Below are 27,922 nucleotides of genomic sequence, written 5' to 3' on the forward strand. Positions count from 1 at the left end.
CTTTATGGAGAAGAGAAGCAACCTGGAATTTTTTTTAAAAAAAGTCTATCACAAATGTGATATACCCCAGTGTTGTGTTTATACTAGCAAAATGGCTATACAACAAAACCCTCAAGATTTGCATTGTGTGTAGACAGGAACAGAATCTCCCCTGTAGGTCCAGCAATTTCAATGTTTCTTTCACATGCCATTATTATTCTTTCAATATCTATGTTGTATTGTAACATTCCACAAATGTCAGCAATATTGTTAGAGGTGTTGCCATAAGCCCAAGTTCCTACAGGAACACTTATTGTGTGATCTATGCATCTGTGATCAAGCTATGCGCAGGATAGCAAGCTCTGAGCGTGCCATGTGCAGCACCTCAGAAATCTCAGCTTTCATTTGAAAATAAAAGCTTCCAGTTCTTTAAGCTGTAGAGACAGCTGGAAAACAGGGTTCAGAGAAATGTCAATGATTTATATTATTTCTTGTCTCTCACAAATTGTTTGCAGAAGCAGAATTATTACATTTATTCACAGTCTTTTCTTAGTGCAAAATTTCAATTTCAGTTCACTTACACACAGCCCTGAGCTCTTCGTTTACATACATCAACTTATTAAAGTCTGATATGTTAACTCCACAACAACACATTGAAAGACTTGTGCAAGGTTAGCAGTGATTAACTGATAAGGAACTGAAGAAACAAGATCTTTCATCTTGTTGTTTTTTTTAATGTATTAAAGTCACATCCAATCGGAAGGAAAAAAGGCATAATAAAGTATTTTCTTAGCAGGTGCGTTCCTCTATTTTTGACAGGCTTAGCATAGGCACAACTTGGTAAGACTGAAGGAAGAAAAAAATAAATACATTATACTATGAAGCAGTGATCTTATACTTTTCAGGAAAGTTCTCCTGCTTCTTAATGGGTTCAGGTGCCCCATCTCAATTTTGGCTCATGAGGAAGGATGAGAAAACTGAGGTGTACCACATAAGAGACTGGGAGAATGACAGTAAACATACCAGGAAGAAAAGAGGGACAGATCAAATGACAGGATTGCATAGGAGAAACAGAATATGCTGCTGAAAAACTCAAGGAAAACAATGGTTTAAAGCTTTTAGTTGACACTAATGGGCAATAAAGAAAGGAAGAGTCTACAGCCAAACTTGTTTTGCTAAGCTAAAACTAATCAGGATTATGTCATTACAAGGGAAGTCAATAGCTTACACCTCTAGCCTCTTTCAGGACTGCCTAGACTTGCCTACTTGGGAGCTTAGCATGAAGTTCAGTTGTGTACCACCAAAATACAGGAATCAGTACTCAAAGGAGTCCAAAAATCCACAGCAACTAAAGGATTTTCCATGTATTTCTTCTAAGTGGACTGATCTTTTCCCCCTTGCAATTCTGAGGGCTTCAAACTAGTATTTTTTTAATGTAAATATAAATTTATTGCTATTATCTTCAAAATATTGACTCATCATCAGATTCCATACAGATTAGCAGAGAAGAGCAATCAGTGGCTTTGGCATATAAAATCTGGCTACTACTTCAAAAACTTTATCTCCAAAATGTAACAGTCTTACTCCCTGGTTCTCTGCTCTCAAACAATACTAACTGAATGCACATTATCACTGTGTGGGATATTTAGCTAGTACGAAGTATGGCTGCTCTTCCCTTTCTTAATTGCTCAGTACAACATTGGAAGAAGACACTATTTGGAGCCCTCTCTGGCAACCAAGCTCATGTTAACAAAGGAACTGTTGTGCTAGTGCCAAAAATTACAAGCATTCATAAATAAAAAGGGAAATACATAAAAGCAATAAATGGGATAAACTTGGTCAAGAATCAGGATGAGCCATACTGATGGTACCCATTTCTGCCTCTTTCCAAATAAAGAGATGGTTTATCTGAAAGTTATGTGAGGTTCTCAAATAAGGCATGACAGCAATTCAGTAAGAAGAAACTAGATGTTTTTAGGGGAAACTATGTTGAAGAGAAATGATCAGTCAGAATATCTTAAAGGGCTTCATTTCCCTAATGCTGGCAAGTAGATATTCCTGCAACCCATGCTAAAACACATCTTCTTGAATGGCTTATAAGCCTTATACTAAGTAATAATTTCCAGGACTACAGGAACAGCTATCATCAGTATTCCAAGTGGTGGGTAATTCCTGTTGGAAGCCACTTTTTAGTATACACAAAGAAATGGCTATCTGGTAGTTTCTAATTTACTATGCATCTAAAGCTGCATTAGTTTGAACATTTAGCAAATTAATTTCAGTAGTTTAAAGACTTAGAAAATTAACATGAAAACAAGAAGAGAACCAGACTTTGTCTTCATGAGTCTTGGACTGTAGGTGTAGGGTGTAAATTAATTGTATTGTTTTTAAAAATGAAGTAGCAAGAGTGTAAATAAATTGTATTTTTAAAAATGAAGTATGGTTGTTCAGTACGGAGATGCCATATTCAGCAAGAAGGCAAATGTAAGGAGTCTTCAGTCACCATTAACTAAGGTTTCTTAAAAGTTTTACAGAATACCAATTCTTTAACTTATCAGCAGAATATATTTTTCAAAGTATATCCAATAAGTCAAGAGATATCCCCATTTCCAAACGCTTAGTATTGCCTGAGTAAAGTTACAAAGGAAAATAAAACATTTTTGAGGACACAGTGTTCTACAGTCTCCCTGTTCATCTCATGTCCTATTTTTAGGCTAAAGTAGGTTAAGTTTTGCCCTTCTAGTATATGAATTAGTATTGTCTACTTGCAGGCAAGCAATGAAGATTATGAAAAATCTGACTTCCCCACCCCCAAACTGCTCAGGCTGTGAATCCAGAAATAGGAATGTGTTTCAACCAGGGTAAAAGTAATTAGTTAAATTAAATGTTCTCCTTTATACTTGTGAGCCCAATTTTCCCATACGATTTGCTTTTGATAGTGACCCAGATGTGCCCATGAACAAAAAAATAACTTGCATTTCTTGCCAGTTCTGAAAATTAAACAAATAGCAATGCAAGTTTCTCATTCTTTTCTTGGTGTGATAGAACAAATTAATTTTTGTCATATACACTCTAGACTAGGCAACGGCCCACTTCAAAAGCAACACTAAAACACGATTTAGCATTGCAAGAATGAACCACAGTGAACTTTGGACTTGCATCTCTTTCTCTCCACTCTCCTCCTCCTTTGCATGTGAAAAAAGGAGAAAGCAAGCTTCTACCTTGTTTTAATGCATCACATATTCCCATAGCATCCTGAATTGGGAAATGGCTAATTCTGACTGGTTTGTTTGGGAAGTGGTTAACTGATTTAACAAATGAGAATGTTAAACTATTGTTTAATCCTGGTTCCTTTGAACTAACTAGTTAGAATAAATAAACCAGTTTCCTGATATTGTAATTTATTCCAAAATGAAACTGGAGGTTTCCAGTCTTCTTCCCACAAACACTAAGGAGAAGAAAAAGAGAAAGCACAAAGACAGAGTTTGTTCTCAAAATGCTAACCCATGGTTTAGCATTATTTCTGAATAGGCCACTAAAGTGATGATTTTTAAAAGTCAGTGTGAGTACTAGTTAATATGTACTGTGAGGATGTGCCAACCAAATGTGATCAATCAACTGAGGGTAGTAATGTTGGAATTAAAATAGGAATTCCAGATTCATGCCAGCCTTGATGCATTGATTTGGTTCTGATTTTTCCTGCACTGTCAACTGCTACAGATTCACAATAACCTATGTGTTGTTGTTTTTTTGTGATCTGAAAAAGCACCAGATATAGTAGTACTGGAAAACACTCACTATGTTAGATTGTGGAAATGTCAAATACACTGTATTCCATTGAAGAAAAATGAGGTGGGATTTTTTTTTCTTGAGAACCATTTTATTTTAAGACATTTGCAGGTCTAATATGCCATAATAAGTTTCATTATGAATCAACAATAAAGTGCTGAATTATATTAATTACCTGAATCTTAATCTCATTTGTAGTCTTCACTTATGGTTTCCTTATCAAGTCTAAAAAGCCCTTTCTGCTGCAATAGCTAAGCTGTTGTGCAAGTATTATAAAAATAGATAGCTTTCAGTCGAGACTATGTAACTCAACATGGCCTCTGATGTTTTCCATAAATATGGCTGAAAGGTATTAGAGAATAAAATGCATGCAAATTATCTGTAAGAGTTATTTGAAAATGAAGGGGATACTACTAAACTTCTGAAGCCCCTGCAGAGGGCTACTGATTACAACCATATAGTTAATTATACTAGTTGATGGCTAGATCTGGACTGACAAGCATCATGCCAACATGCTTTAGTTTCTTTTGTACTTAAGAATCTTGAGTTGTAATTTCAGACTATGTTTGATCTAGTACTCACTGAGTTGTATGATTAAGTTTCAGGTTAAATTTGGAAAAAAAGACTCTCTATGCCTAGTCACACAATCAGCTCAAGCAAGACACTAGTGTAGAGGAGAATATGGCAGTTCCTTTCCTTTCTCTCCTCGCAGCAAGACATATTTATATGACTTTCAGACTTAATTTAAAAGTGGGATTGCCAACAAGAACACATTTTACTCCCAAATTCAGCACGCAACTCTAGAAAAATAAATGGAAAGCAACTGCAGAAAAAGCTGGGGGCAAAAAGTCACATGAGTTTAGACAGCTGACTGATGTCTTCAAGAAATGTCAAACTGTAAAGGGTATATTTTCAAAGAGTTCTCTAACAAACTGCAAGAAAACAGTGTCAGAACTGACAATGGCCAACTGCTGCATAGAAATATGCCAACACACAAACAGTCATGTTCAAGCCAGTGCATAGAGAGGATAAAAGCACTTATGGTAATTGCAAATGTTAACAAGTCCATACAACTTGTATAGTTCAGCAATGAACCCATTAGAAAAAAGAATAGAAATGCTCAAGCAAGAACAAAAAGATGACTTCCCAACTATATAAAATCCACACACCAGTAAGAATAAGACAACACCACGAAAATTATTCAGTTCAGTCCCAAACAACCAACAGGCAAACTAAACCAGAGTAGACAAGCCTTTGGCAGACAAATTTTAGTGAGTCCGAATATAGCATTACATTTCTAAATAATCCACAAAATATATTATATGGTATGTTTGTTTTAAATATTGGGCAACCAATTCTGCAGATCTGATTCTAATAATGCTTTTGCAAATGAGCAGGATGGACCAAGCTGAATGAATGATGGTGTATCGCTGGCATATCACAACAGTGCTTGAGAAAGCAACAATTGATGTTACTAACTCGTGCTCCCACAGTACCAAGGGCCTATTGTCAGACTGTCATCTATGGAGCAAAACAAAGTTCTCAAGTTTTTCTGGGATGTGCCCTTGGTAACCTATGCAATAATTCACAATTACACGGGCAGCAAGACACTGCAGTGTAGTATGGTTGATGGGCTGGATCAAGTTCTTTGCCATTTCCTTCTCATCCAGCAAGTCAATAGCAGTTTGTTTATGCAAGTTTGTTGCATCAAAATGTGATCCTGACTTGATAAGAAGATTCATGATGTCAGGATGGTTGTTCAGTGCAGATATGTGCAAAGGGCTGTTGTCATCAGAGTCTCTAGCATTTACATCAGCGCCACATTCCACTAGTATAGCAGTGACTTGCAAAGAAGGAAATTTACAAACTGGGTAGCGCCCCACACATGTGGTGTTCTTGTCAACAGCAAGGTGGAGTGGGCTGAAGTTATTCTTTCCTCTAGGATGTAGCTTAAGAAATCGATATATAGTTTGTTTCTTGAAATGATCTTGCTCGGGACTACAAGGAACTTTCTCCAGCAAGCAAATTAAATGCAAGATGATGGAAAGGGCTTTGTTGAGCTGTATTTGGTCAGGTGGACACGGAGTTTGCTTGATGGCACGTTCTATTTCGAGGACACTTTTGCACAGTATACCCATGAGATCGTCAAATGTAACTGTTGTGCCCAGCAGGCCTTTTGCTCTGTCTTGAAGCATGAAGGAGAAGAGTTCAGCAAACGAAAGCAGACTACTCGCAGTCATAGGGCTCAGGGGGTCCAAATTGCTCTGCTGCATGTCCAAAGCGTACTTCCACAGATTGATGCATCGTTTGAAGTTTCCAGAGTCTGCATAGACAGCACCTCTGTACCGAATATAGTAGGACGTATCTGGGTGAGATGGGCCAAGAATACGTTCTCTAATTAACAAGGCCTGCATTCTCATCTCATCAGGGTCTGCAATAAGGTTTTCTAGCTCTTCGGCACTGTTCACCTCCTTGGCATAATCGTAGGCCATTATTAACGTTTGAGGCACAGGTTTGCTAAGTATGTTAGTCCTATCACTGTATCTCATATCCATAGCTCTTTTCCAGTATTTCAAAGCACCGAGCAAATCTCTCTTTTTATCCACAAAGGTGGCTCCCAGGAGTTCCAGTGCATTTATACGTTCTACTTTGCTAGTTTCAACATGTTGGGTCAAAAAGTCAACTATGTTTGTGTGACCTGTAACACTAGCAGACAGAAGGGGAGTCATTCCATAACCATCTTTTTCCATCTTTGCACAATATTTGAGAAGCATCTTCATTATTTCCAGGCTACCAGATTCGGCACAATCATGCAATGCTGTGTTTCCTATGGAAAAAAGAAAGCAAAAAAATCATGTATGCTATGACACATTTTCAGAGAAACAATGAAGGAATTATGGCTGTACAGAATTCAAATTATCAAGTATGTTAGTCATTAAAATAATGATAAAATTACACATCATAAGCAGTGAACAAATAATCGACAAAGGTGGCATTTTAATCTAAGTCATGAACATGTAAGAAAAGTAACATTCCTTATTAGTCAATTAATAATCTTCCTGCTTGAATTTAAGAAAAACAATCAGCCTTGAATATGTGGGCTTTTATATTTGCCAACACAAAGCTCACAGCATTTTGCCAGAACATCCCACTGCAGCTGTTCTGCTGGAGCTAAAATTTTCCCCATGTTTTCCCAATACATATTACTGTGGTACCTCGGGTTAAGAACTTAATTCGTTCTGCAAGTCTTTTCTTAACCTGAAACTGTTCTTAAACTGAGGTACCACTTTAGCTAAAGGGGCCTCCTGCTGCCGCTGCGCGATTTCTGTTCTCATCCTGAAGAAAAGTTCTTAACCCGAGGTACTATTTCTGGGTTATAGGAGTCTGTAACCTGAAGCAGACGACTCTGGGGTTGTGGCGCTCATCTTGCTCTATAGGCCGAGGGAGCCGGCATTTGTCTGCAGACAGCTTCTGGGTCATGTGGCCAGCATGACTAAGCCGCTTCTGGTGAACCAGAGCAGCACATGGAAACACCGTTTACCTTTCTGCCGGAGCGGTACCTATTTATCTACTTGCACTTGACGTACTTTCGAACTGCTAAGTTGGCAGGAGCTGGGACCAAACAACGGGAGCTCACCCCATCGCGGGGATTCAAACCACCGACCTTCTGATCGGCAAGTCCTAGACTCAGTGGTTTCGACCACAGCGCCACCAGCGTAGTTCAAATAATTATCTATAATTTTCTGCTCTACACAAGCCTAACTTTATTATGTCACTCAGTTTCAAGGCACTTCAGGAGCATCAATATCTCTGAGGTCATAGCAGTGACTGTTTCCAAGTTCTGTAGCAATCCCCTCTCTACTTTAGATAATTGTGAATAGGAGAAAGAAGAATTCTCCAATAAGTTTCACAATCAATGCAGAGTCTGATTGCTGTTTGTGGGGTTGCAGCCAGCACATATCTAGAACTGTAAAATAATTATCAAAATAAATAAATTCGGGCGGGTAAGCATCTTTCTCTGTTGTATCAAGGGGCAGATTGGAGCATTTACAAGTAAGCAGATCCTGCAACAGGAAGTATTCCATCCCACCATTTGACATGATCAGTTACGGCACAATTTTACAAATATATTTGTTTGTAGGTATCTGTTTCAGCATGATGTCTCAGATCACAAATTGGGGAGTAAATCTGCATCCAATTAGGCAACTGAAACTACAGCTGATCTTTGTTTAATTATTTCTAATAAATTTAAAGATTGCCTTTGAAATATAGTTCAACTGCAAGTATATTCCTATTATGAGTGGCTGTAATGGTTTGCTGCTTGAAATAGGAAAATGGAACAAATATGCCAGCTTGCCCAAGGAAAAAATAGGTTCAGGTACTCCCTTGCAAATGAACAGCACAGAAATATGCTGCACAATTCTATGCATGCTTATTTAGAAAGAAGTCTGACTTTCTTTAATTGGATTTATACCACAATGTGTGTGAAAGCTTGCGCCTGAGTCACTGTACTCTAATACTTCACTGCTTCCCTCCACTTATACTGGGTAAATTTCTTAGTAGATAGCCTTCTGAACATGTCTTACAAAATGTTTCTGTAATAAAGCTCTGTTTATGTATATAGCAAAAAACCCACAAACAGGAAATTGGTTGCCTATTTGTCCCACCCCATCACTTCTGTATTACTGTGAAGTCAAATTAACGGGAGAGTTTTCAAAAAAGAATGCTGCTATGAGGAAAATGAAAAGACATTATGTTCAAGAAATTGTTCACATGGGGCCCTGAGACTGATCTTTGTGGACAGGCAGGGAGAGATAACTTGGAAGACAACCAAGAAGGTATTTAAAGATAGGAAGCACAAAGCATGATAGCTTAAGAAAAGGATGTAAAAAGCTGAAATTGAAATACCTAATTATTACTGACATTTGTTCCACTTACACCAATTCATATGCACATGGCTCACTGATGCCAATACTACTCAACATCCAGCTTATACATATCTGGGTAATAATGCAGCACAGAAGCACTGTGTTGGGATCATGTCCCTACGTCTCAACTTGGGGAAGGAACTTACTGTTGATAAAACACAGCCAGTATTTCACTGAAGACTCAGATTCAGCTTCTCTCCAATAGTTCACCATTTCACAGGAATTGAATTTGTTTGCTCACTAGCCACATAGTTTAAGATACTAGGCCAGCTCACCAAAATCTTAACTCTTTAACAGGTTGGTAAAGTAACCCAGTGTACAATCATGGACAGAGTACAACTCATTGTCTACAAGAGTGTAGTCATCTTCCCTAGTATATTACTACTGGCTAGAAATCTGTTAAGCTTTGAATCACGGACAATGTGCCAATTTTATTTTTAACTTTCTGAAAGCCATAATACATGGATTAATCATGTCCTGTCAGAACCACCACATTTCATTGTTTAGTTATTTAGAATAAGATGCATTGAATGCTGCCCTCTCACTTGCAGGGCAGCTTTTGCTCTAGCACAGGCATCTGCTAACATTAGAGGAGGGGATGAGATTTTCTCTAATTCACCTTCTAATGCTTACCCAAATCTGTTCTAGAGGATCAGGGAACCTTTTAGAACACTATGAAAAGTGGTGTGAGGGACTTCATCAGAAAAGAGAATTGGGAGAAAAATGCTTCCCCCTTTTGACATTCACAGATGCCTCTGCTGAATCAAAACCCATCCCAAGAGTTAGGTGGAAAACTGGATTTCACCCTTAAATAATTACCGTATATACTCGAGTATAAGCTGACCCGAATATAAGCTGAGGCACCTAATTTTAGCACAAAAAACTGGGAAAACGTATTGACTCAAAACTTATTGGTTCACCACACCACAAACTTGGTGGTGGTGGCAGTGGCGGAGGAAGAACAAGCAGCCCAAAAGGGCTGCTTTCAGGCTGCTCATTCCTCCTCCGCCGCTGCCGACAGCGGCAAAGGCGGAGGAGGAGGAAGGAGCAGCCCGAAAGGGCTCCTTTCAGGCCGCTCGTCCCTCTGCTGCTCACAAGAGCAGACATAGGAGCCAGGGCTGGGAGAAGCACAGCGCAGGGCCTCTCCCAACCATGGCTCCTGTGCCCACTCTTGCAAGAGGCGGGGGCAGGACCAGCGGTGAGAAAGGGCTCCTTTTGGGCCAGCCACCTCACTTGAGTATAAGCCATGGGGGGCTTTTTCAGCATAAAATATGTGTTGAAAAAATCGGCATATACTTGAGTATATAACGGTAACTCATAACCTTATTGAAAGACTACCCTTCCACTGCATATGACTGCAGTCTGAGGTTAACAGCTGCTAGTAAGACATACTGAACATTCAGAGGGGCAAGTAAAAGGTAAAGGTAAAGGGACCCCTGACCATTAGGTCCAGTCGTGGCCGACTCTGGGGCAAGTACTTATGTGCAAATCTGCATAGGATTGTGATGCATATATTTTAGTTTTCACTCAACTTCCTTATCTGTGCAATGAAAATATATCATCTGAAATGCTTAGCTTTCTGTAAATTTCATATTTAACCTAACATGTTTGCCTTCTTCCTAAAAGTATCCACTAGGGAAGAAGTATAACATTTTCCTAGTCCTTGAATAACGTTTAAAAGATTCCTAAATAAAATCTCTCTAAATCTATGCAGCTTAATATTTCTCCAAGTGACAATGTTGCCATGGATAGACTCCGAAGTGATAATCATATATCAACAAATGTGATAGGTTTATATAAGCAAAACAGTATGACTAACAAAGAAGGGATTCACATGGTTCTTCTGTCTGGCTCTAGAATACGCTGGACAGGCTTCCTCACACACATTTTAGGTTCCTTGCCAAATAGCTAATATTTTACATATCTTTTCATGTAGTACACACACCCCACCACACTGTACTGCAACTATACTATACTATAGGCACATAAATTGTTCCACACAAACCTAGGAGTTTTCAAAAGGCGGGGCTCAACAACAACATAATAAACAAGCTGGCTCCTCCACATACTGCCAGCACAATCTTCTAAGGATTTAGAGAAAAGAGCCAGAAATAGAAACCCGAGACAGAAACTGCTCTTACTATCACCACTGTGGAGGACATATGGTGGAAGAAAGTGCTTCTCAGGAATTGAATAAAACTGATTTTCAGAACAGATATTTACCCTTTGGTAGATTTGTCTAAAAAGCATGGCTCCCCAGACACCATTGGACTTCAATTCCCATCAGCCTCAGCAACATTTGGAGGGCTGCCTGTTTTTCTAATCCTGTTAAAGTCTCCAGGCTACTGCTATTTGCATCAGGGAGACTTTGGTTGCACTCCTGCCCACACTTGTCTAAGAGTAACAGAGCAATTCAAATGCCCAAATGGCCATGTTGGGAGCGAGTGTAGATGCAGCAAAGGTGTCCCTCTATCCAGCTCTGCCTGGCTCCACTAGCCTGCACCAGCAGGGGTTTTGCCACTGGCAGAGCTGCAGTTCAATATGCCCACCCAAATAGCAGAAAGATGGAAGCTAGCACTGGAATTATCACTACTACAATGAAGACCCCCCCAAATGAGGCATTATAGGGATGGACTGGGTTGGCACAAGATCAGAGCTGGTATGCTGCCATCACATGGCAGATGGGTATGATCCTGGTAGCTGGCACAGTGAAAAGGCATTTTTCCTGCCCCCTCCCACCCTGCCAAGCACAAACAGCAGGACTGTGGTTGCAGTGGTTAGCTGAATAGCTCCAGCAAATCTTGCCACTGCTAGTCAGGGGTTAGGATTCAACTGGGCTTATTTCTGAGCTTGCTTTGTTCATTAAGTGTGCTATTCTATACATTTTATAGAATAGCACAGTTAAGAAAGAAATGTGTATTTTCTCTACATTTGTGAGCTGCTTCAAAGTACCTTTAGAAATCAGAAACCAGAGTGCTCCCCAGCTGGCAAGACAGGCCTTACTGCCCCAACCTACATTTATGCATGTGTTGAAACAAAAAGCATCATGTAACTGACCCATTATGCATTGTATTAAAAAGGACTACAAATGGTATCTAACTACCTTGTTCCATCAGCACAGAGATTTCCACTAGCACAACACAACTTCCCGTCTCCTCTCCCTGCACCCGCCTAATATCCTCCCTACATCGGTTCCAGAGGGTTGGGGGTCGGAACCCAGAACAGTAAGGGGCACATGGAAGGATGAGAGAAGGGAGAAGTTCCATTGCACAAGTGAAAATGCTTGCACTGACAGAATGAGTTAACTGGAGACCACCCACTGCTTTCTGAACTATAAGACTACCTTTTTAAAGGTGAAATTGAGACCTTTTAAGACACCTATAATCAATCTGCATATATACCGCATGAAAACAAAAACTCTGAAATATTTACTTCCTGTGTTATTTTGAAACTTCAGAGCTCACAGTACAGAGGTGCACAAAATACTACTCAAAGTCCAAAACTGGCAGTACGTTTAATTGGTCGCTACAAAAAAAAATATTCCCCAGTTTACCCTCTGAATATATTGATGTGGGAATTGAGATAATTACTTTGTCTGTTAATAATTATAATAAAATTAAGGTTTTATTTTCAATAAAATTAATCTTATGTGAACCTATGACGAAGAAAAATAGATGAAGTCACAACTTCTGGTGAATTATTTTTTTTAATCTCTAGGCCAAAACTCTTATTCCACCAATTGGAAAAAAAGAGCATCATCAAGGATAAACAACCAGCAATGTCACTCTCCAATGTTTAGGAAAGGACATCCATAAAAGTTTCTGTGGGTTCTCACCTGGCATAGCTTCGATTATCTAGACACATTACTAATAGAAAGAATCCATGACCATGACACAGTTCTTTTAGTTAATGTACTAAAATAATACCGAGAAATTAAAATAACAGAAAGGGGTAAAGTTCTGCTACCAAGTGTCAGTGACAGCAGTAGGCTTCTTCTGCTTATAAAAATAGAATTCCTTTCACATTGCTATAAGGGCAGAACTTGTGTTTCAATTATGAGTCATTAAGCAGAGTGAAGAAAGACAACACCAGAAAGTCACAAAACAAGATCCAGCTGGTCAATAATAATAACACTTAGTATTTATATAAAGCTGTAGACTGTTCGAAGAATTTACATAATCATAGTTTGATTTATCCCCTCACTATATTGCATCCAGGAATCTAAGCAACTGTCTAGGGGGGTTCACGACAGAAACAAGTCAAAACTAGAAATTTCCTGATTTGTAGTTACACCACTGTGCTCTCAGTTACTCAGTTACTTGGCATACAAATAATATTTGTTATTACACAGTGGAAATGATTGAACCAAAGCCCATGGATTTTCGTAAGACTAAGGCTGCTATGGACTCATTTACCTGAGAGTAATCCCCATGGAACTCAATGGGTTTTACTGCTGAGTAGACCTGTGTAGGACTGCACAGTCTCTCAGTTATACGTCCTGTTTTTTAGATTAGTGTAGTAAGGGAGGTCAGATGCATGTGAGTCAGAGACAGGATGGGCAGAGTAGTCTTTGTGACTCTCTGAAGCAATAAACATTCCTAGCAAACTAGTAAAAATGTGAAAGAAAAGAAAATACTGTAATAAAAAAGCAATGCCATGTCTAGAACAAATGGACGAGTAAACTACAATCATGAGAATAATCCACAGAACAATTTTGCTGACCAAAAGTGTCAACATAGCAAACAAGAAGAACAAAGGCTTCAGTTGTGACACAGTGCCACTGTCCCTTTATTGTAATTCTATTACAACTATAAGGATAAGACTAATATGGGGTATTTCCTTACCATACCTAGTAGGCAGATAGATATATGTTTAGCTAATGGGTGGTGATGCCTAAAGAATGCCAATGCAATTCGTATTTGTAGTATTACCTGTATTAATAGTGATTAAATTCTTCCATTCAATGATCCAAAATAATCCAGTTTCTGTATGATGTTGCTTTTTAAAAAACAAGGAATTATCACCACATCATTGTAAGTCTACAACACTACCTGAGCATAATTTATGGAACAATTCCCTTTAAAAACGAAACCTAAAGGAATGCTATATACAGCACGGAAAATTTAGCAAGGACAGAATTAAGCTTGGACTTTGAACCTTTGAACTGTCAAACCAAATGAACATTCTGAACAGTTCTTTAAAAGTCACTGCTGAAAATGGATACTGAACTCACCTTTGACACTTTTTCTATTTACATCAGCTCCTTTTTCAAGCAAATACTGAGCGATTTCTTTGTGCCCTTTATAACACGATATCATAAGGCATGTATGCCCGTGGCGGTTTGATACTTCCAAGTCAGCTTTGTGTTCCACAAGATACTTTACAATTTCTAGATGACCATCAAAACAGGCAGCTCTAAGAGGTGTTGAGTTTGTCAAAGTGGTATTGTTGACAGATGCTCCATGATTTAATAAAGACTGGACCACCTTCAAATGGCCAGCTGCTGATGCTGCCCATAATGGTGGTGCACCTTCAATAGTCTCACCATCAAAATTCACAGAGCCACCAACTTCTATAGAAGCACTGCACTGTTCCAGTAGATGTTCCACCATGTCAAGATGGCCATAGCGGGCTGCCATCAAAAGGGGCGTGGCACCATTTGTTTTTTCTGACACCAGCAAGGCCACTTCTTCTTTAGTTTTATTCGCCAGTAACTTGGTGAGAAGCCGCAGCTTGCCATCCCGAGCTGCATTGAATACTGCTGTCTTAAGATCCATTTAGTCTCTTCCTCTCTCTCTGACTTGTTCTTCAGAATCACAGATAATGGGATAACTGGAACCACAGAGTTGAAACTGCTCCCTGCACACTCTCCTCCAAGGATGTGCTGCCTCTGTGTACTGCATGAAGCTTTCACAGGAGACCTCTTAAAGCAAATACTATGCTCAGCAACCTAGAAAACAAGACAAAGTTTGACAGCTAAGTGAAGACACTCAAAATACAATCATTACCCTTGGTTATACTGGCCCTCCCACTTGTCCCCAGAAGATAAGGGCACCTGGATCTGAACATTTACAGGCAACAAATGCTAGCTTTTGAGATGACTATGAGGGAGATAGGATCCCCGATGCAAATTATTCTTGCCACTTCTCATACCGGTTAACCATCTATTTTGTCTGCTGAGCCCATCTGGGTTCAGACAACCTAGCTGACACGGGATTGTCACCACCTGGTGGCTACACACACAAAAAAAGAAGCAAAAGCGAAGAACTTTTTAAGGCTGGGATCCGAACCTATGCCCGAAATATCGCAAGGCTCACAAAAGGAAAGCTTTCAAGTGCGCCCTCAGCTGGGAGGGCGCCCTCAGGAATTTCCCCGCCTGCCCTACACGGTTTGACGGCATAGATGGCCCCATCGTACCCCCACGGTCACGACCCCCACACCCGAGGCGCTTCGCCCTGCTCACGACCCCCGGCCCCCCCGCAGGGGCTGCGCCACCCAGGACGCCCTTCGCTTCTCCGCCCCCTTTGTCCTGACTTCTCCCCTGGGGAGCCTCCCGCGGCCAAAAGGAGACAGGCAGGCGGGCGGGCGGCCGACGTCGCCTAGAAAGCTCCGCTGCCGGGCAGCCGCTCCTCACCTGCGTCGCCTCCGCCTGCTCGGCCCTCGCCCGCCCCGAACCGCAGCGCTGCCTGCCCGGCCGCCGAAACCCCAACCCCTTCGCTGCGACCGGCAAGGCAGCAGGAGCCTCGGCAACGCCTGAGAGCCAGGCCGGGGCGGAGGCGAAGGGAGGAGGACGAGGAAGGAGCCTGTCTCTCTCTCTCTCTCTCTCTCCCTTTCCCCCTCTGGTCTCTGCGGCCAGCTACCTTCCCGCCGAAAGGCAGGCCCGGCTCCGTCTCCTCAGAGCAACCGCCGCGCCGCTTCTCACAGCCCAGCCGTCGGTGCCGCCGCCGCCGCGCCCCGCTCGCGGCGCAGCTCCTCCATGACAGGCGCTCCCAACTGCAACGAGCCAGCCTCCTCCCTCCTCCTCCCCGCCCTCCCTGCTCGAGCGAACGAACACAGAAGCCGGCGCAGCCTACCCTGCTGCTGCTGCTGCGTCCCGCCTCGAGGCCGAGTGGAGGGGTGGCCCCTGCGACGCCCGCCAGCCTCCTGAGGCGCGCGGCAGGGAGGCGGGACTCGCTAGGGGACAAGTTGGGCTGAGAGCGCAAGCACGAAGGCGGTTGAGGGAAGCGGTTGGGGAGGCGGGGGTGGCGCTGCCGCTGGGGGGGGGGGGGAGCCTGCCGAGCTATTCCGGGCCGAGGAAAAGCTCGGGGAAGCCGAGCCTCGCTCAGCGCGGGGCTAAATTAGCACATAATGGAGGCGGGCGGGCGCCAAGCGAGCGCGGCCTATGGGGAGCCGGGCTCCGTGTCGCCTGGCCTGTCGCGCTGCCTCCCCTCGGCTTCCCGCCACTGGCGTGTGGGACGTGGAAGGAGGAATCTGAGGGGCTTCTTCCCTCAGGCGTGTGTCTGAATCAGGGCAGAGAGCCGAGGAGGAGGAGGAGAGTTAAGGGCCGCTAGTCGCCAGAATTTGTCCGCTAGCCGCCAAAAGGATCTGTAGCCAAAGCTGGGGGGTTGGGAGGTCAGGTGTTTTTCGTTTCTCCCTAATTTGTATAAGGTGCACTTTTAAAAGGTGGGGAAATGCAGCTGTACAGAGGAAGCACGCTGGAGATGTTCAGGGTGTTTATTATTATTATTATTATTATTATTATTATTATTATTATTATTATTATATCAGATTTAAGACCGTGGCTGGCCCTAGCTCACCCAGTGAGTTTCATGGCCGAATGGGGATGTTGTTAACCCATGTCTCCTCCCAGGTCCTAGTCTAGTACTCTAACCACTACACCACCACTGGCTCCTACACCATATTCCATTTTTTTATTTTTAAATTTTCCACATTTATTCAAAAGTTACGGTACAGCTTTGTCCGTTGGCATAATATCACAGAATGATCACTCCAACGATCCTCAGTCCCACAACACTGTCATGTTAGCTCACCAAATACTCTCAGAAGAACCCAATTACCGATCTAGTTTACAAGACATTTTCAATCAATATTTCCCCTCCACAGACACCTTTGCGATGAGGATGGCATTAAAATACCCTGTTCTTCAGTAAAAGAGAAAAAAGGAAGACCCAAGTTGTGTCAAAGAGATGCCTTTGCTTAATCGCCATGCTAACCATGAAAGAGGAAAGGCACTCTGGTTATGCGTCTTCTGTGATTATTTTTTTTAAAGCTAGGGTTGGTTTTTATTTTTTAGAAATTACAGGTACTTTGCATTTGGGTCTCCTGTATTTTTTTGTTTACAAGCTACTTTAAGCTTTACCCACCACCAGGATAAAGTGGCAGAATTCTTGACAACAAAAGCAAACAACCCTAAAATAGAAACATTTGTGATAGCCCTGCCACAGTTTCAGAGGTGGGGGGGGGGGCAGGTTGGGTGTCTCATTACAGTGCTGTAACTTGTAGATCAAAACCTGAAAGGATGAGAAGTGGCACTGAATTATGGGAAGGGGTATTTGCCTTCCTCTGGCAAGGTGCAGGAGTAGGGCCAGCTGGCACTGTCTGCTCCACAGTCACTTGCAAAATATGAAGCCCTCTGGTGCAATACGAGTAGTTGACTGTAATTTATGTATTTATTACACGTATATCTCACGCCAAAGGAGCCAAGAGTGGCAAACTAATCAGTGATAATACCATTAAAAATAAAAGCCTATTAAAAGCAACCATCACATAAAAGCTAAAGGGCAGATCATGTCTTTATGCTGTTATCGGTATACAAAACCTGTTTGTTCTCAGGGAGCTAACAAAACAGCAACAGCATTCCTATGGGAGATTCCAAGCCATCTTGGATTACGTCCTACAAATACTGAATGCATTGATATTTTCTCTGGGTGAGGATGGTTCTCTAGCTGTTTCCTCCACCATTCTGAAGTTGTGTCCCACTCTAGCCACCACACATCCCCAGTCCAGGTTTTGTATTTGTTGTAATTATTATTATTATTATTATTATTATTATTATTAATTACCTACCCTTCACTGTAAGGTCCAAGGGTTGGTTAGAGTATTAAAAACAACTGACAATAATAAGTTAATTTATATCAACCTTCAGACTCTCCAAGTGTACCTATTTTCCAGGAGCAGTCCCAGATTTATAGAAGCCATCCTGTTTTCTCGTTTAATCCCAGAATGTCCGACTTTTCCCTAGGACGTCCCAATTTTCATTGGAAAAATGTTGGAGGGTATGGAATAGGACATCCCCAAAGCCATTTTTCAGCTGAAACTCAGTTCCAGCACCTCTCAGGTAGGCACCATTGTCATTCTAAGACAGGCATAGGCAAACTCGGCCCTCCAGATGTTTTGAGACTACAATTCCCATCATCCCTGACCACTTAGCTAGGGATAATGGGAGTTGTCCCAAAACATCTGGAGGGCCGAGTTTACCTATGCCTGTTCTAAGAGAACAAGGGAGGCGTTAATGGTGAGTTCCGGCACCTCTTTTTCTAGAAAAAATAGCACTGCATATTCCTGTTTTCATCAGAGAAATGTTGGAGGGTATGAATAGGATGTCCCTATTTTCATCAGAGGAATGTTGGAGGGTATACTTATTTTGTTTATGCTCATTGGCAACTTTTTTGTTTTCCTACCAATTCTCTTTTGATTTGAAATCTGTTCCAATTGTAAAAATGGTTTTGCTTGTCCTGTGTGCTTATATGAAGGGTCTGGCTCCATCCTGGCTAACTGCTCTAGGGTGTGGAGTTAGTGACGTCTTCCTGTGCGCCTTAATCACATTTGTCATTAGATGAGCAGTTTCAGACCTAGCACTTTGCTCCTGGGCTGCAAAAGGTCATGGCCATGATCCTTACAGCTCTGATGATGATGTCATCATCATAGGCTTAAGCTGGGTTTCATGTCCCATTTCAGCCTTCAAATGTTGCAGTACAGAAATAAAAATATAATGAGCCCCACAGGGTAGGTAAGACTAATTCTTGGAATTAAATAGTTTGGTTTAACAAAGTTCACTGCTTTAGTTCAAAAACCTCTGAACTGTATCTGAAAGTAGTTTTCATAATTGCTGAGTGAATTAAGTTCAATTTCGGGTAGAACTTTGAACAATTTCTAGCTCATCCTCAAGTTCATTCACTTTCCCCTTTTTTTACTCTTTAGACTCTTCAGGCCTTTAAGCTTCCAAAATAATAATTGTTGGGGGAAATAAATACCGTATTTTCCCATGTATAAGACTAGGTTTTTTTACTTTAAAATGTCAAAAATTAGGGGGTGTCTTATACATGGATACATCTCATTTTCTTAAATCTGAGTTCCCCAAAATAGGGGGCATCTTCTACATGGGGGCGTCTTATAGATGGAAAAATACGGTAATTTACATTCCACTTCTGAAGTATATGTTATACTTCAGCAGCTTGTAACACTCGGAAAGCTCTTATTCCCCTCTTTTTGCCAAGGATCATTTGAATGAATGAGTTGAACTATGAATGGAACAGGTTTGTTTTGTTTTTAAGTACTGTAAAGGGGAAAACATGAATTGGAATTAGTTCTTTTTTGGAGAACTAGAGCTAGTTCCTTTTTAGAATGAACTTTCTAAGCCCTGGATAAGGCCAGAGGACCATTTGGTATTCTTTTCTCCACAGTGGTCAGCTAAGTACCTTTGGGAAGCCCACAAACATCAGAGCCTAAAGGCAACAGCTGCCCCCTGTAATTGGTATTCATATCGGTATCAATTGCCTCTGAGCCAACATCACAGGGCTACCTTGAGTGCTCATTGCCCTAGGGGGAGAAGATAGACAATTTTGAAAACATGTTTCCCCCTTATAGCCAGGGCTGGTGCAAGACATTACGCCACCTCTGACAGCAGGCTGTGTCACACTTCCCTGCCGCCGCCACCCTCCTCTGCTGCTGCTGCCACCCTCATCTCTTCTCCCAGCTTCTGTACCTTCCTTCTTGCTTCCAACAAAGGGATGTTAGAGCAGCAGGCTCTCCTGGCCTCACTCTGAGCTGTCCTTGTAGGCAAGCTTGCCTAGGGTGCCTGTGTCACTGCCGCTTTGTAATCTTACGTTTTGTTTTTAGTTTATGCTCTAGCATCCTAATATTTTAATATTTCTTCGTGTGATATTTGTGAATTTTGCTTGAAAAGCGATTTATAAATATCTCAAATACATATGCTGATAAGGTAGAGGCCCCACACATGTCTACTAGCTTAAGCTGGGGTTGTTCTCTGGTATTCCACTCCTGTACAGAGTGAGATGTGAACATGCACATTACTGAATTAAGGTCACCTAGCTGCACAGAATCATGCAGTCAGTAGCTTGGGAAAAGTCATTGTGGCCGAGGTTAACCCAGGCTTCCTTGACCTTGTGCCTTCTAGATTTTTTAGACCAGAACTCCCATCCCTACCCTGCTAACTGGGGTAGATGGGATTTTCAGACCAAAACGTTGGAGGACACCAGAAGAAGAGGAGACGCATATAGTTCTTTCTACATTATTAGTATTATAGTCACTATAAAAGAAATGTTTTAGAGCTTTTTTTTTTTAAAAAAAGGCCAGTGTGTCAGATGCTGAACATATTGAACAACATGCACTGTTATTTATTTAGAAGATTTATATCCTACCTTATGAATGAATGATCCTCAAGGCAGAATACAATAGACAGATGTGTGCAAACTCACACAGCCCAGAAGCTCTTATTTTCCTGCTGATGGATGGGACCAGAGTGTACTTCCCTACAGCTCTGCAAGTGTAGAACAACTGACAGTTGGAGCTGAGTGTTCTTTCTAGCAGGGAGGGGAAAAGCTGGAGCCAGTGGGTGAAGCTAGGCTTGTTTTGCCATGCTGTTCCTCCTGGGAGGAAAAGATGAAACCTCCATTGGCCCTTAGTCTCCTGTCCAATGGCAAAGACCAGCTTTGCAATTCCAAAGACTATTTTAAAATAGCCTGCAGGTCAAATAATCTTAATTAGGCCAGATGGCTTAAATATTCAAGCTGCCTTTCACTACAAGACAAGATGCGAAAACTAAAATGTGATCACAACCCAAGCTGACCACAGATAAAATGGTTTCCTGTCTCCAGATATGACAGTCCTGACAATGAAACAAGATTGCAGTTATGTCTAGCACAAAGTACACTTAACAGTCCAACCTTGGTGCAAAATGCAGTAGAGAAAGTTCTAATTTGTGTTGGGGTTTTTAATATCAATTGGCTCCACTGCTACACCAGTTTCTTTGACTCACAGTTAATTTTTTTAACAGTTCCTCATTGAGTTGTGCAAGACCTCAGCTTCTGTATGATGGTGCTATTTCATCATGTTGGAAATGTGCAATTCTCCACCACCACCAACAACATTTTAAAGGGTGATTTATTGGTTGTTGCATTCATTCATTGCTTTTGACAATGAAAGTCCCAAAGCTAACTCCATAGAATGCACAAACGCCTAACAGATACAAAAAGAAAACAAAGTATTATAAAATGTTAGGAACCTATGATGCTATATGACTTGCAAAAACCTGAGGTTGGTGAGGAGAAAGTTTCCAGTCCTTATCACTAGAGATAAATTAGTTTAAATAATAGCAAAAATACCAGTTTGCTCTTTCAGGAAGTTGTCTTTCATTATGATTATGCATTACTGTGGAATTACAGGGTTTAGTTGTGACTGCACCGTACATGGTCAGATGCAAATTTTCTTTTTTACTCCGCCTTTCAGCAAATGGCTGTTAAGGCAGTTCCCCTTGGGAGTCTAACAGTGTACAAACAGGCTGCAGTGCAGACAAATAAAAAAGCATTGTAAGTCACTAGTGATAGCATTTTGCTGGGCCTCTCATGCAAAACAACACCACACCCTTGAATAGACTTGCAGAGATTCCTGAATCAGCATCAAGCAAGCTGCTTCAGAATTGTTGCTTAAGCTTGCACCAGAGTTAATGGGGCACCTATCAATACCACAACAGGCCAAGATGTAAAAAGAGGTGGTACTTGCTTTGTGCCTTTCTTTGTGTCATGTTTCCTCTTAAGTATATTCAGTAGCACATGTTGGGGTGGTGCTCACCTGACCTCTGGTTGGTCACATTGCTGCTGTTTACTGGGAGGTAGAAGGGGAGGGGCAAGGTCAGAGGGGTACAAATGTGTTCCCAGCAGTTCATTTGCACTGCACTGAGCTTTGTCACTGACTCACACCTACTCCAGGACCTCCTAGTAAGTGTCAGCAACACAACCAACTGGAGGTCAGGGGAATACCACAACCACCAAACTAAGGGCTCATGCACACACACCTTTGGCCTCTCACTAGGCACAGATCCACCCTTTAAAGCTCTGTGTCTGAGTGCTTTTCTCACCTCGCCACTTTCCCCAGGAAACACTGCTCTTTAACACTGAATCAGAACAAATGGCAATTTGAGTTTCCAAAGGATTGTCATTTGCTCTGATTCAGCAGTAAAGAGCAGATTTCCACAGGGAAAGCACCAGAGCAATGCAATTAATATAATATAAAATAAAATAATATAATATAATAGTGTAAATCTCAGACAAAGAGCTTTTAAGCATGGACCTGTGCTTAGAAATGCAACACAAAAGGAAGTTGAGATGAGCCCAATGTATACTATGGCTGCTTAGGCCACAGGTGTGGCAGTATACCACAATTCCCCATTGTTAAAAATACTTTCCAAAGAGCAGTCTGCTCTATGCCCTTTCTAATGACAACTTCTCCCTACAGCAGGCAAAGTTATTCTGTTGACTTCTGTGTGCAGTTGCAGCTGCTTTAGCCTTTCAACTGAATTGCTAGGTTCTCTCACCCAGGGCTCATCTACAGGGGAGTTTAATGTGAATCTGAAGCTACTTGGGTCTCTGCTTATTTTTGTGGCATCCACACAACACCCTCATCCAAGTGGCAGCCCACACTCTCCCTCCATCGCTGCTAAATTTGGATTTTCTGAATGAGAGCAGGAAACTGTGTAGGGAAGAGTTTCAATACCCAATCCCTGTGTGCCACCTGTCTAGTCCTGAGAACCCTCTCCAGAATTGGCTTTTCCGCTATCAGGCCAAAGGCCAAGGCATTTGCTTGTAACGTGTCATTTGGCCCCAAGGTATAAAGCAAGATGCAGCCACTGTATAGTCTCAAGCTCTGCTTCCCCACCCTAGCCCACCTTCTTCTCCTGGTTAGGCTATAGGTGTTGAGGATTATCTGGTAACAGGTGGGGCAGGAGCTACATCCTGTCTCAAAGCATCAGCATCTTCAGGATACGCTCCTCTGTGCATAGTTATAAACTCTAGCTAGAATACAGAATACATTTTGTGGACCTTAGTATCTACAAGAGAAAGACTAATTGGAGGGAAATCCTGGAAGAGCAATTAACTTGATTAAGGAGCTAGTTGTGCTAATTTATGAGGAAAGATTAAGGGAATTAAAATACATTCAGCTTGGGTAAATGCTAAATTAAGATCGAGTGGGGGTATAGAAAATACACGTAACCGAACAAAGAAATACTTTTTAGATAATGTACAGCTATTCACTAGCACAAATAGGGAGACACTTTAAAAACTTCACTGTTTCCCCGGTTTCAAAGAGGACAGCTTTGCACACCATAATCAGTACTGGGCATTAACCCAAATTGGTCAAAGTTCAGATGACAAGGTATCACTGGGTGGAGGTAAATAAACGTTTTGGCTCCTACACACTCATTTCTTCAAACAGAACTGGCAGCTCCCACTCAAGAGAGTTTTATATTACAATACTGGAAGGAAGATTCACTGGCAGGCAGACACATACCTCTAGGTTTTTTCCATTGCTGGATCATTCTGACCCCCAAATATTTCTACCTATTTGTATGTGTTTTTTCTTAGCCCCCCCCCCCAAACCAGTTTGCATAAGCAGGGGTGGGGATGTTATCACCCAAACTAGAGCTGTGTGTGCACCAAACATTTAGAGCACATTCCCCCCCCCAAAAAAAAGACTCTTGGGAACTGTAGTTTAACCCTTTCCAGAGCTACAATTCCTCAACCAATTAACAACCAACCAACAGTTCCCAGGATTCTTTGGGGTGGGGTAATGTGCTTTAAATATGCTGTAAGTGTATGGCAGCTTTCCTCAACCTTGGGTTCCCTATCAGCCCTAGCCATCTTAGCCAACAATCAGGGATGATGAGAGTCATAGTACAACAACATCTAGGAATCCGAGGCTGAGGATCTCCGGTGTGTTGTATGTACACAACCTAAGCAAAGAATAATCTCATGAGTCCTCTTTGTCATACATAAACCATGTACAAGAACCATGGCTATCTGCTGTCCCAACATGGAATATTTGGGACCGATTTCATGGCCTGCTCAGTAAATATGAAGAAAGTCGATGACTGAGTGGTGACATTTGCTTTGTGTTTTTGCCAAGCAAACTTTACTATCTACTCATCTCTGCTCCTGTCATACCTTTGCTGACGATGGAGGTGATTGCTCAGATATTTACAAAACACTCGCTGCACGTAATGCGACAGGTTAACACAGCAAGTGGCATGGAGCCTGAAATGCTAGCAAGAGAGGTTTGCAAGCAATGATGACTCAAGTAATTGAGTCCTCTTGTACACCCTTGGGAAGGGCCAAAAACATTTCCAATTGCTCATAGCATGTGGCAACATTTGGCTCTTTAATGTTAAGCTGTTCCAGTAATCAGAAGAAACTGGGCAATGACAGCGGTGAAGGGTGTAGAATAACTGAGCGAAATGCTGTTGTTTTACACTGTAGTTACCCAATAGATAAATAGAATATATCTCTCCCAAGACATAAGTGCTGGTTGTCTGGCAGAAGAATGATTATCCTTTGGATATTTCAATATTGCACCAATTTAAAAAATGCCAATTTAATAGCTATTTCTATGGAAGTACAAATAGGGCAGGGATATTAATATCCTTGTGGAGGAATTGCGAAAAGTTGAAATGGTCTCATTAATCCACATCATTTTGCAGTTTTGATGCTGCACAAAGTGGAGGAGAACATTTGCTTTTCTTGCCAGGTGTGGTTGACAAAAGGCTGCTCACACACAGCCTTCTAAAATTCCAATGCTACTTTCTCGACACAACCCTGCAGGCAGAAACAGAATCATCATAACACAGTTCCACCGATACTCAGAGTCAGTCCAGAGGGATACCATGGTCAATGATATCAAAAGCCATTGAGACATCAAGGAGAAAGAGCAGGTTTGGAATCCCCCTGTCTATCAGGATGACCAAAGCTGGTTTGGTCCATAGCTGTCAACTTTCAGATTTGAAAATAAGGGATCGGCAGCCTCACCTGTCCCGGGGACAGTCTACGGGATATCTAATAATCCAGGATAGCAGCGGGAAGCAGTGGGAAACGGCGCTGGGAATAAAGGAATTTTCCACAAAAAAAGGGAAGGTTGACAGCTATGATTTGGTCTCAAACCCAGGCCTAAACCCAGACAGTCATGGAACCAGATCAGGGGTCAGCAAACTTTTTCAGCAGGGGACCAGTCCACTGTCCCTCAGACCTTCTGGGGGGCCCGGACGATATTGGGGGGGGGATGAATGAATTCCTATGCCCCACAAATAACCCAGAGGTGCAGTTTAAATAAAAGCACACATTCTACTCATGCAAAAACATGCTGATTCCTGGACTGTCTGCAGGGTGGATTTAGAAGGCAATTGTGCCGGATCGAGCCCCCAGGCCTTAGTTTGCCTACCCATGACCGAGATCGTCAATCTTATTCAGGAATGTCTGCAGTTGCTCAGCCACAATGCTCTTGATCATTTCCCGTCCCCCAAGAAGTATTTTTGACAGGGAGATTGTTGTTACAATCCATTTTTACTAATGGGGATTTTCAGAGAAAATAAAGATTGCATTCACCTTAATAAAGGCCAACACAATTATGTACAGAAGATCATTTAGGAGTGCCTGTGTTAGGGGTTTGGTGGGGGGCCACATTCCCCTAAATTCCTGGGTGCCAGATCCCAGGAATTTAATTCCTGGCTGTAATAAATAAATATTCAAATAACAAAGAAATAATTTAATAAAAATTATTATTTATACCCCACCCATCTGGCTGGGTTAGAATAAATCAAGGTTGATTGAACTTTGCCAAACACAGAAACCCCCTGGATTTAGTGATGCTAAGTAGCCAAGCCAGAGCACAGAGCCAGCGGGAAGGACAATTAAAGGGACCCCTGACAGTTAGGTCCAGTCGCAGACATAGGCGCCAACTCCATGGGGCCTGAGGGGGCTCGAGCCCCCTCAAAAAATTTTTTTGGGGGGCTCAGCCCCCCAATAATCTCGGGCGCCCTTCCAGCAGAGCGCCGCCGCCGTCCCCCGCCTCCTCCCCACCTGCTCCCTCGCCAGCCAGCCGCGCGCCCTAGTCGGAGAGCCCCGGCCGTCCCCCGCGAGATTAGGGAATCCCCGGGGGCGGGGGCTCCTGCCTCGCTGCTTCGCAGCACCACCGCCACTGCCAAGGCACTGCCGGGGGGAATTTTCTTCCTCCTGGCGGTTTCAGCGGTTTAGGGCCGGAGCGGAGGGGGCTCGCCCTCTCTTCTCCGGCTAGCCCCACGTTTCCCGCATATCAGCTGTTCCGGAGCTGATTAATAGGCGCAGCACGCTCTCCCCTATTCGCTCACGAGGAGGCGGTGCCACTTTATTTGCATATTCATGAGCTTATTTATTATTCATGAGCTTTCCCGGGGGGGCCCCCAATATTTTTTATAAGTCCGCGTCCCTGGTCGCAGACGACTCTGGGGTTGTGGCGCTCATCTCGCTTTGTTGGGAGGGAGCCGGCGTACAGCTTCTGGGTCATGTGGCCAGCATGACTAAGTCACTTCTGGCAAACCAGAGCAGTGCACGGAAACGCCGTTTACCTTCCCGCCACAGCGGTACCTATCTACTTGCACTTTGAGGTGCTTTTGAACTGCTAGGTTGGCAGGAGCAGGGACCGAGCAATGGGAGCTCACCCCGTCATGGGGATTCAAACTGCTGACCTTCTGATCGGCAAGCCCTAGGCTCTGTGGTTTAGCAGGGGATAAAGGTTGGTGGTGCCCATCAAGGAAACCAGCAGAAGGCAAGATTGCTGGCCAATGGGGAGTGGGACCCCTTCTTTGCTGGGTGCTAATGGGCAGAGGCAAAGGTCAGGTTTAGGGTTTCAGCTTTGAATGACACAGGCTGGGGGTGGGGTGTAGTTGGAGTCAGTTAGCAGTGAGAAGGAGAAGGAGGGGAGAACTCTGTGTGAGCTGAGGATAACAGGCTGGAACTAAGAGACAAAGGAAATGGCTTTTTGCTGTAGTTTGAATCTGGTTTTGCCCTTAAGCAGGAAGCCAGACTCTCATATGATGTGAATGCTCTGCAATCCTTCCACCTACGTGCAGGTTGTGTATATGTGTAAATAAAACCATATATCATAAAGACACCACAGTTGCTGCTGTGCCTAATTGTCCCAAAAAGGAACACAGATCCTGGTATGTGCACCTGTAATTCCTGGAATCTCGCACTCCTCATGGTGTGTAACACAAGGCTTACGCAGACATGCTTCCACAACAAGGATGATTACCCCAAGCTCCTCTAGTGTGCTTTTTAAAGCAGACCTGTTTTCCACAGTGAGCTGATTCAACATGCAGTCCCATCCTTGTCTTAACACCTTGCTCAGAGAGAACAGCATAAAAAGCACGTTGAGAGCTTGTAAAACAAGAGTAACCAAATGGAGCCTCAAGTGTTTACAGTATCAGGCGGAAATTGTGATCTCATGCATTATCTACCAGGAAATGCATCGGCAATACCAGTGCATGTCATGAAACTGCACAGTCTCACCTCTGTATAGGAAAGTCTCTTACCTGCAATTAGTTATCCAATGGAGCAATCCCTTAAACTTCTAACGTATGAGATTTGCAAGCTGCAAGCCCACATCCATTTCCCAGCCTTCTGTTGGCTGCTCTTTCCCACTGCTTTGAAAGTGTCATGCTACAACTGCAAAACACATCTCTTATTTATAGCCCTCTTTTTCTCTAAGCAAGGTTAAAAGGTTAAGAACAGCCTATTCGGGGTACCATTTTCATTGGGCTGGTCACATTTTCTATGGCCTCAAAGGCTCCTTCCTCCAATCAAGGAAAAACAAAACTTATCTGAACAGACACCTCCAGTGGTATGTTGGGCACTGATTGCTGCTTCTCGGAGCAAGAACAACTTGTACTGCTGATCATTTGCCAG

General features: G+C 42.5%; 1 protein-coding gene across 5 annotated transcripts; it reads right to left on the reverse strand.

The window, feature by feature from the left end:
• Positions 1-484: 484 nt before the first annotated feature.
• FEM1C (fem-1 homolog C) lies at positions 485-27,631 on the reverse strand. 5 transcript variants are annotated; one of them, XM_082191583.1, is made up of 3 exons: positions 27,550-27,631; positions 13,930-14,646; positions 485-6,595 (listed from the first exon to the last, which is right to left on the reverse strand). In XM_082191583.1, exons 2-3 carry the CDS (start codon positions 14,471-14,473, stop codon positions 5,286-5,288), a joined length of 1,854 nt encoding a protein of 617 aa, XP_082047709.1. In that variant the 5' UTR covers positions 14,474-14,646; positions 27,550-27,631; the 3' UTR covers positions 485-5,285. The 5 variants fall into 5 exon arrangements, with proteins under 5 accessions (XP_082047709.1, XP_082047706.1, XP_082047707.1 ...); XM_082191580.1 differs by lacking the exon at positions 27,550-27,631 and adding an exon at positions 15,557-15,704; XM_082191581.1 differs by lacking the exon at positions 27,550-27,631 and adding an exon at positions 15,331-15,522.
• Between the last annotated feature and the right edge of the window lie 291 nt (positions 27,632-27,922).

The sequence above is a fragment of the Podarcis vaucheri genome (genome assembly GCF_965113315.1).
Source record: "Podarcis vaucheri genome assembly, chromosome: 11".
In the NCBI taxonomy this organism is placed as follows: Eukaryota; Metazoa; Chordata; class Lepidosauria; order Squamata; family Lacertidae; genus Podarcis; species Podarcis vaucheri.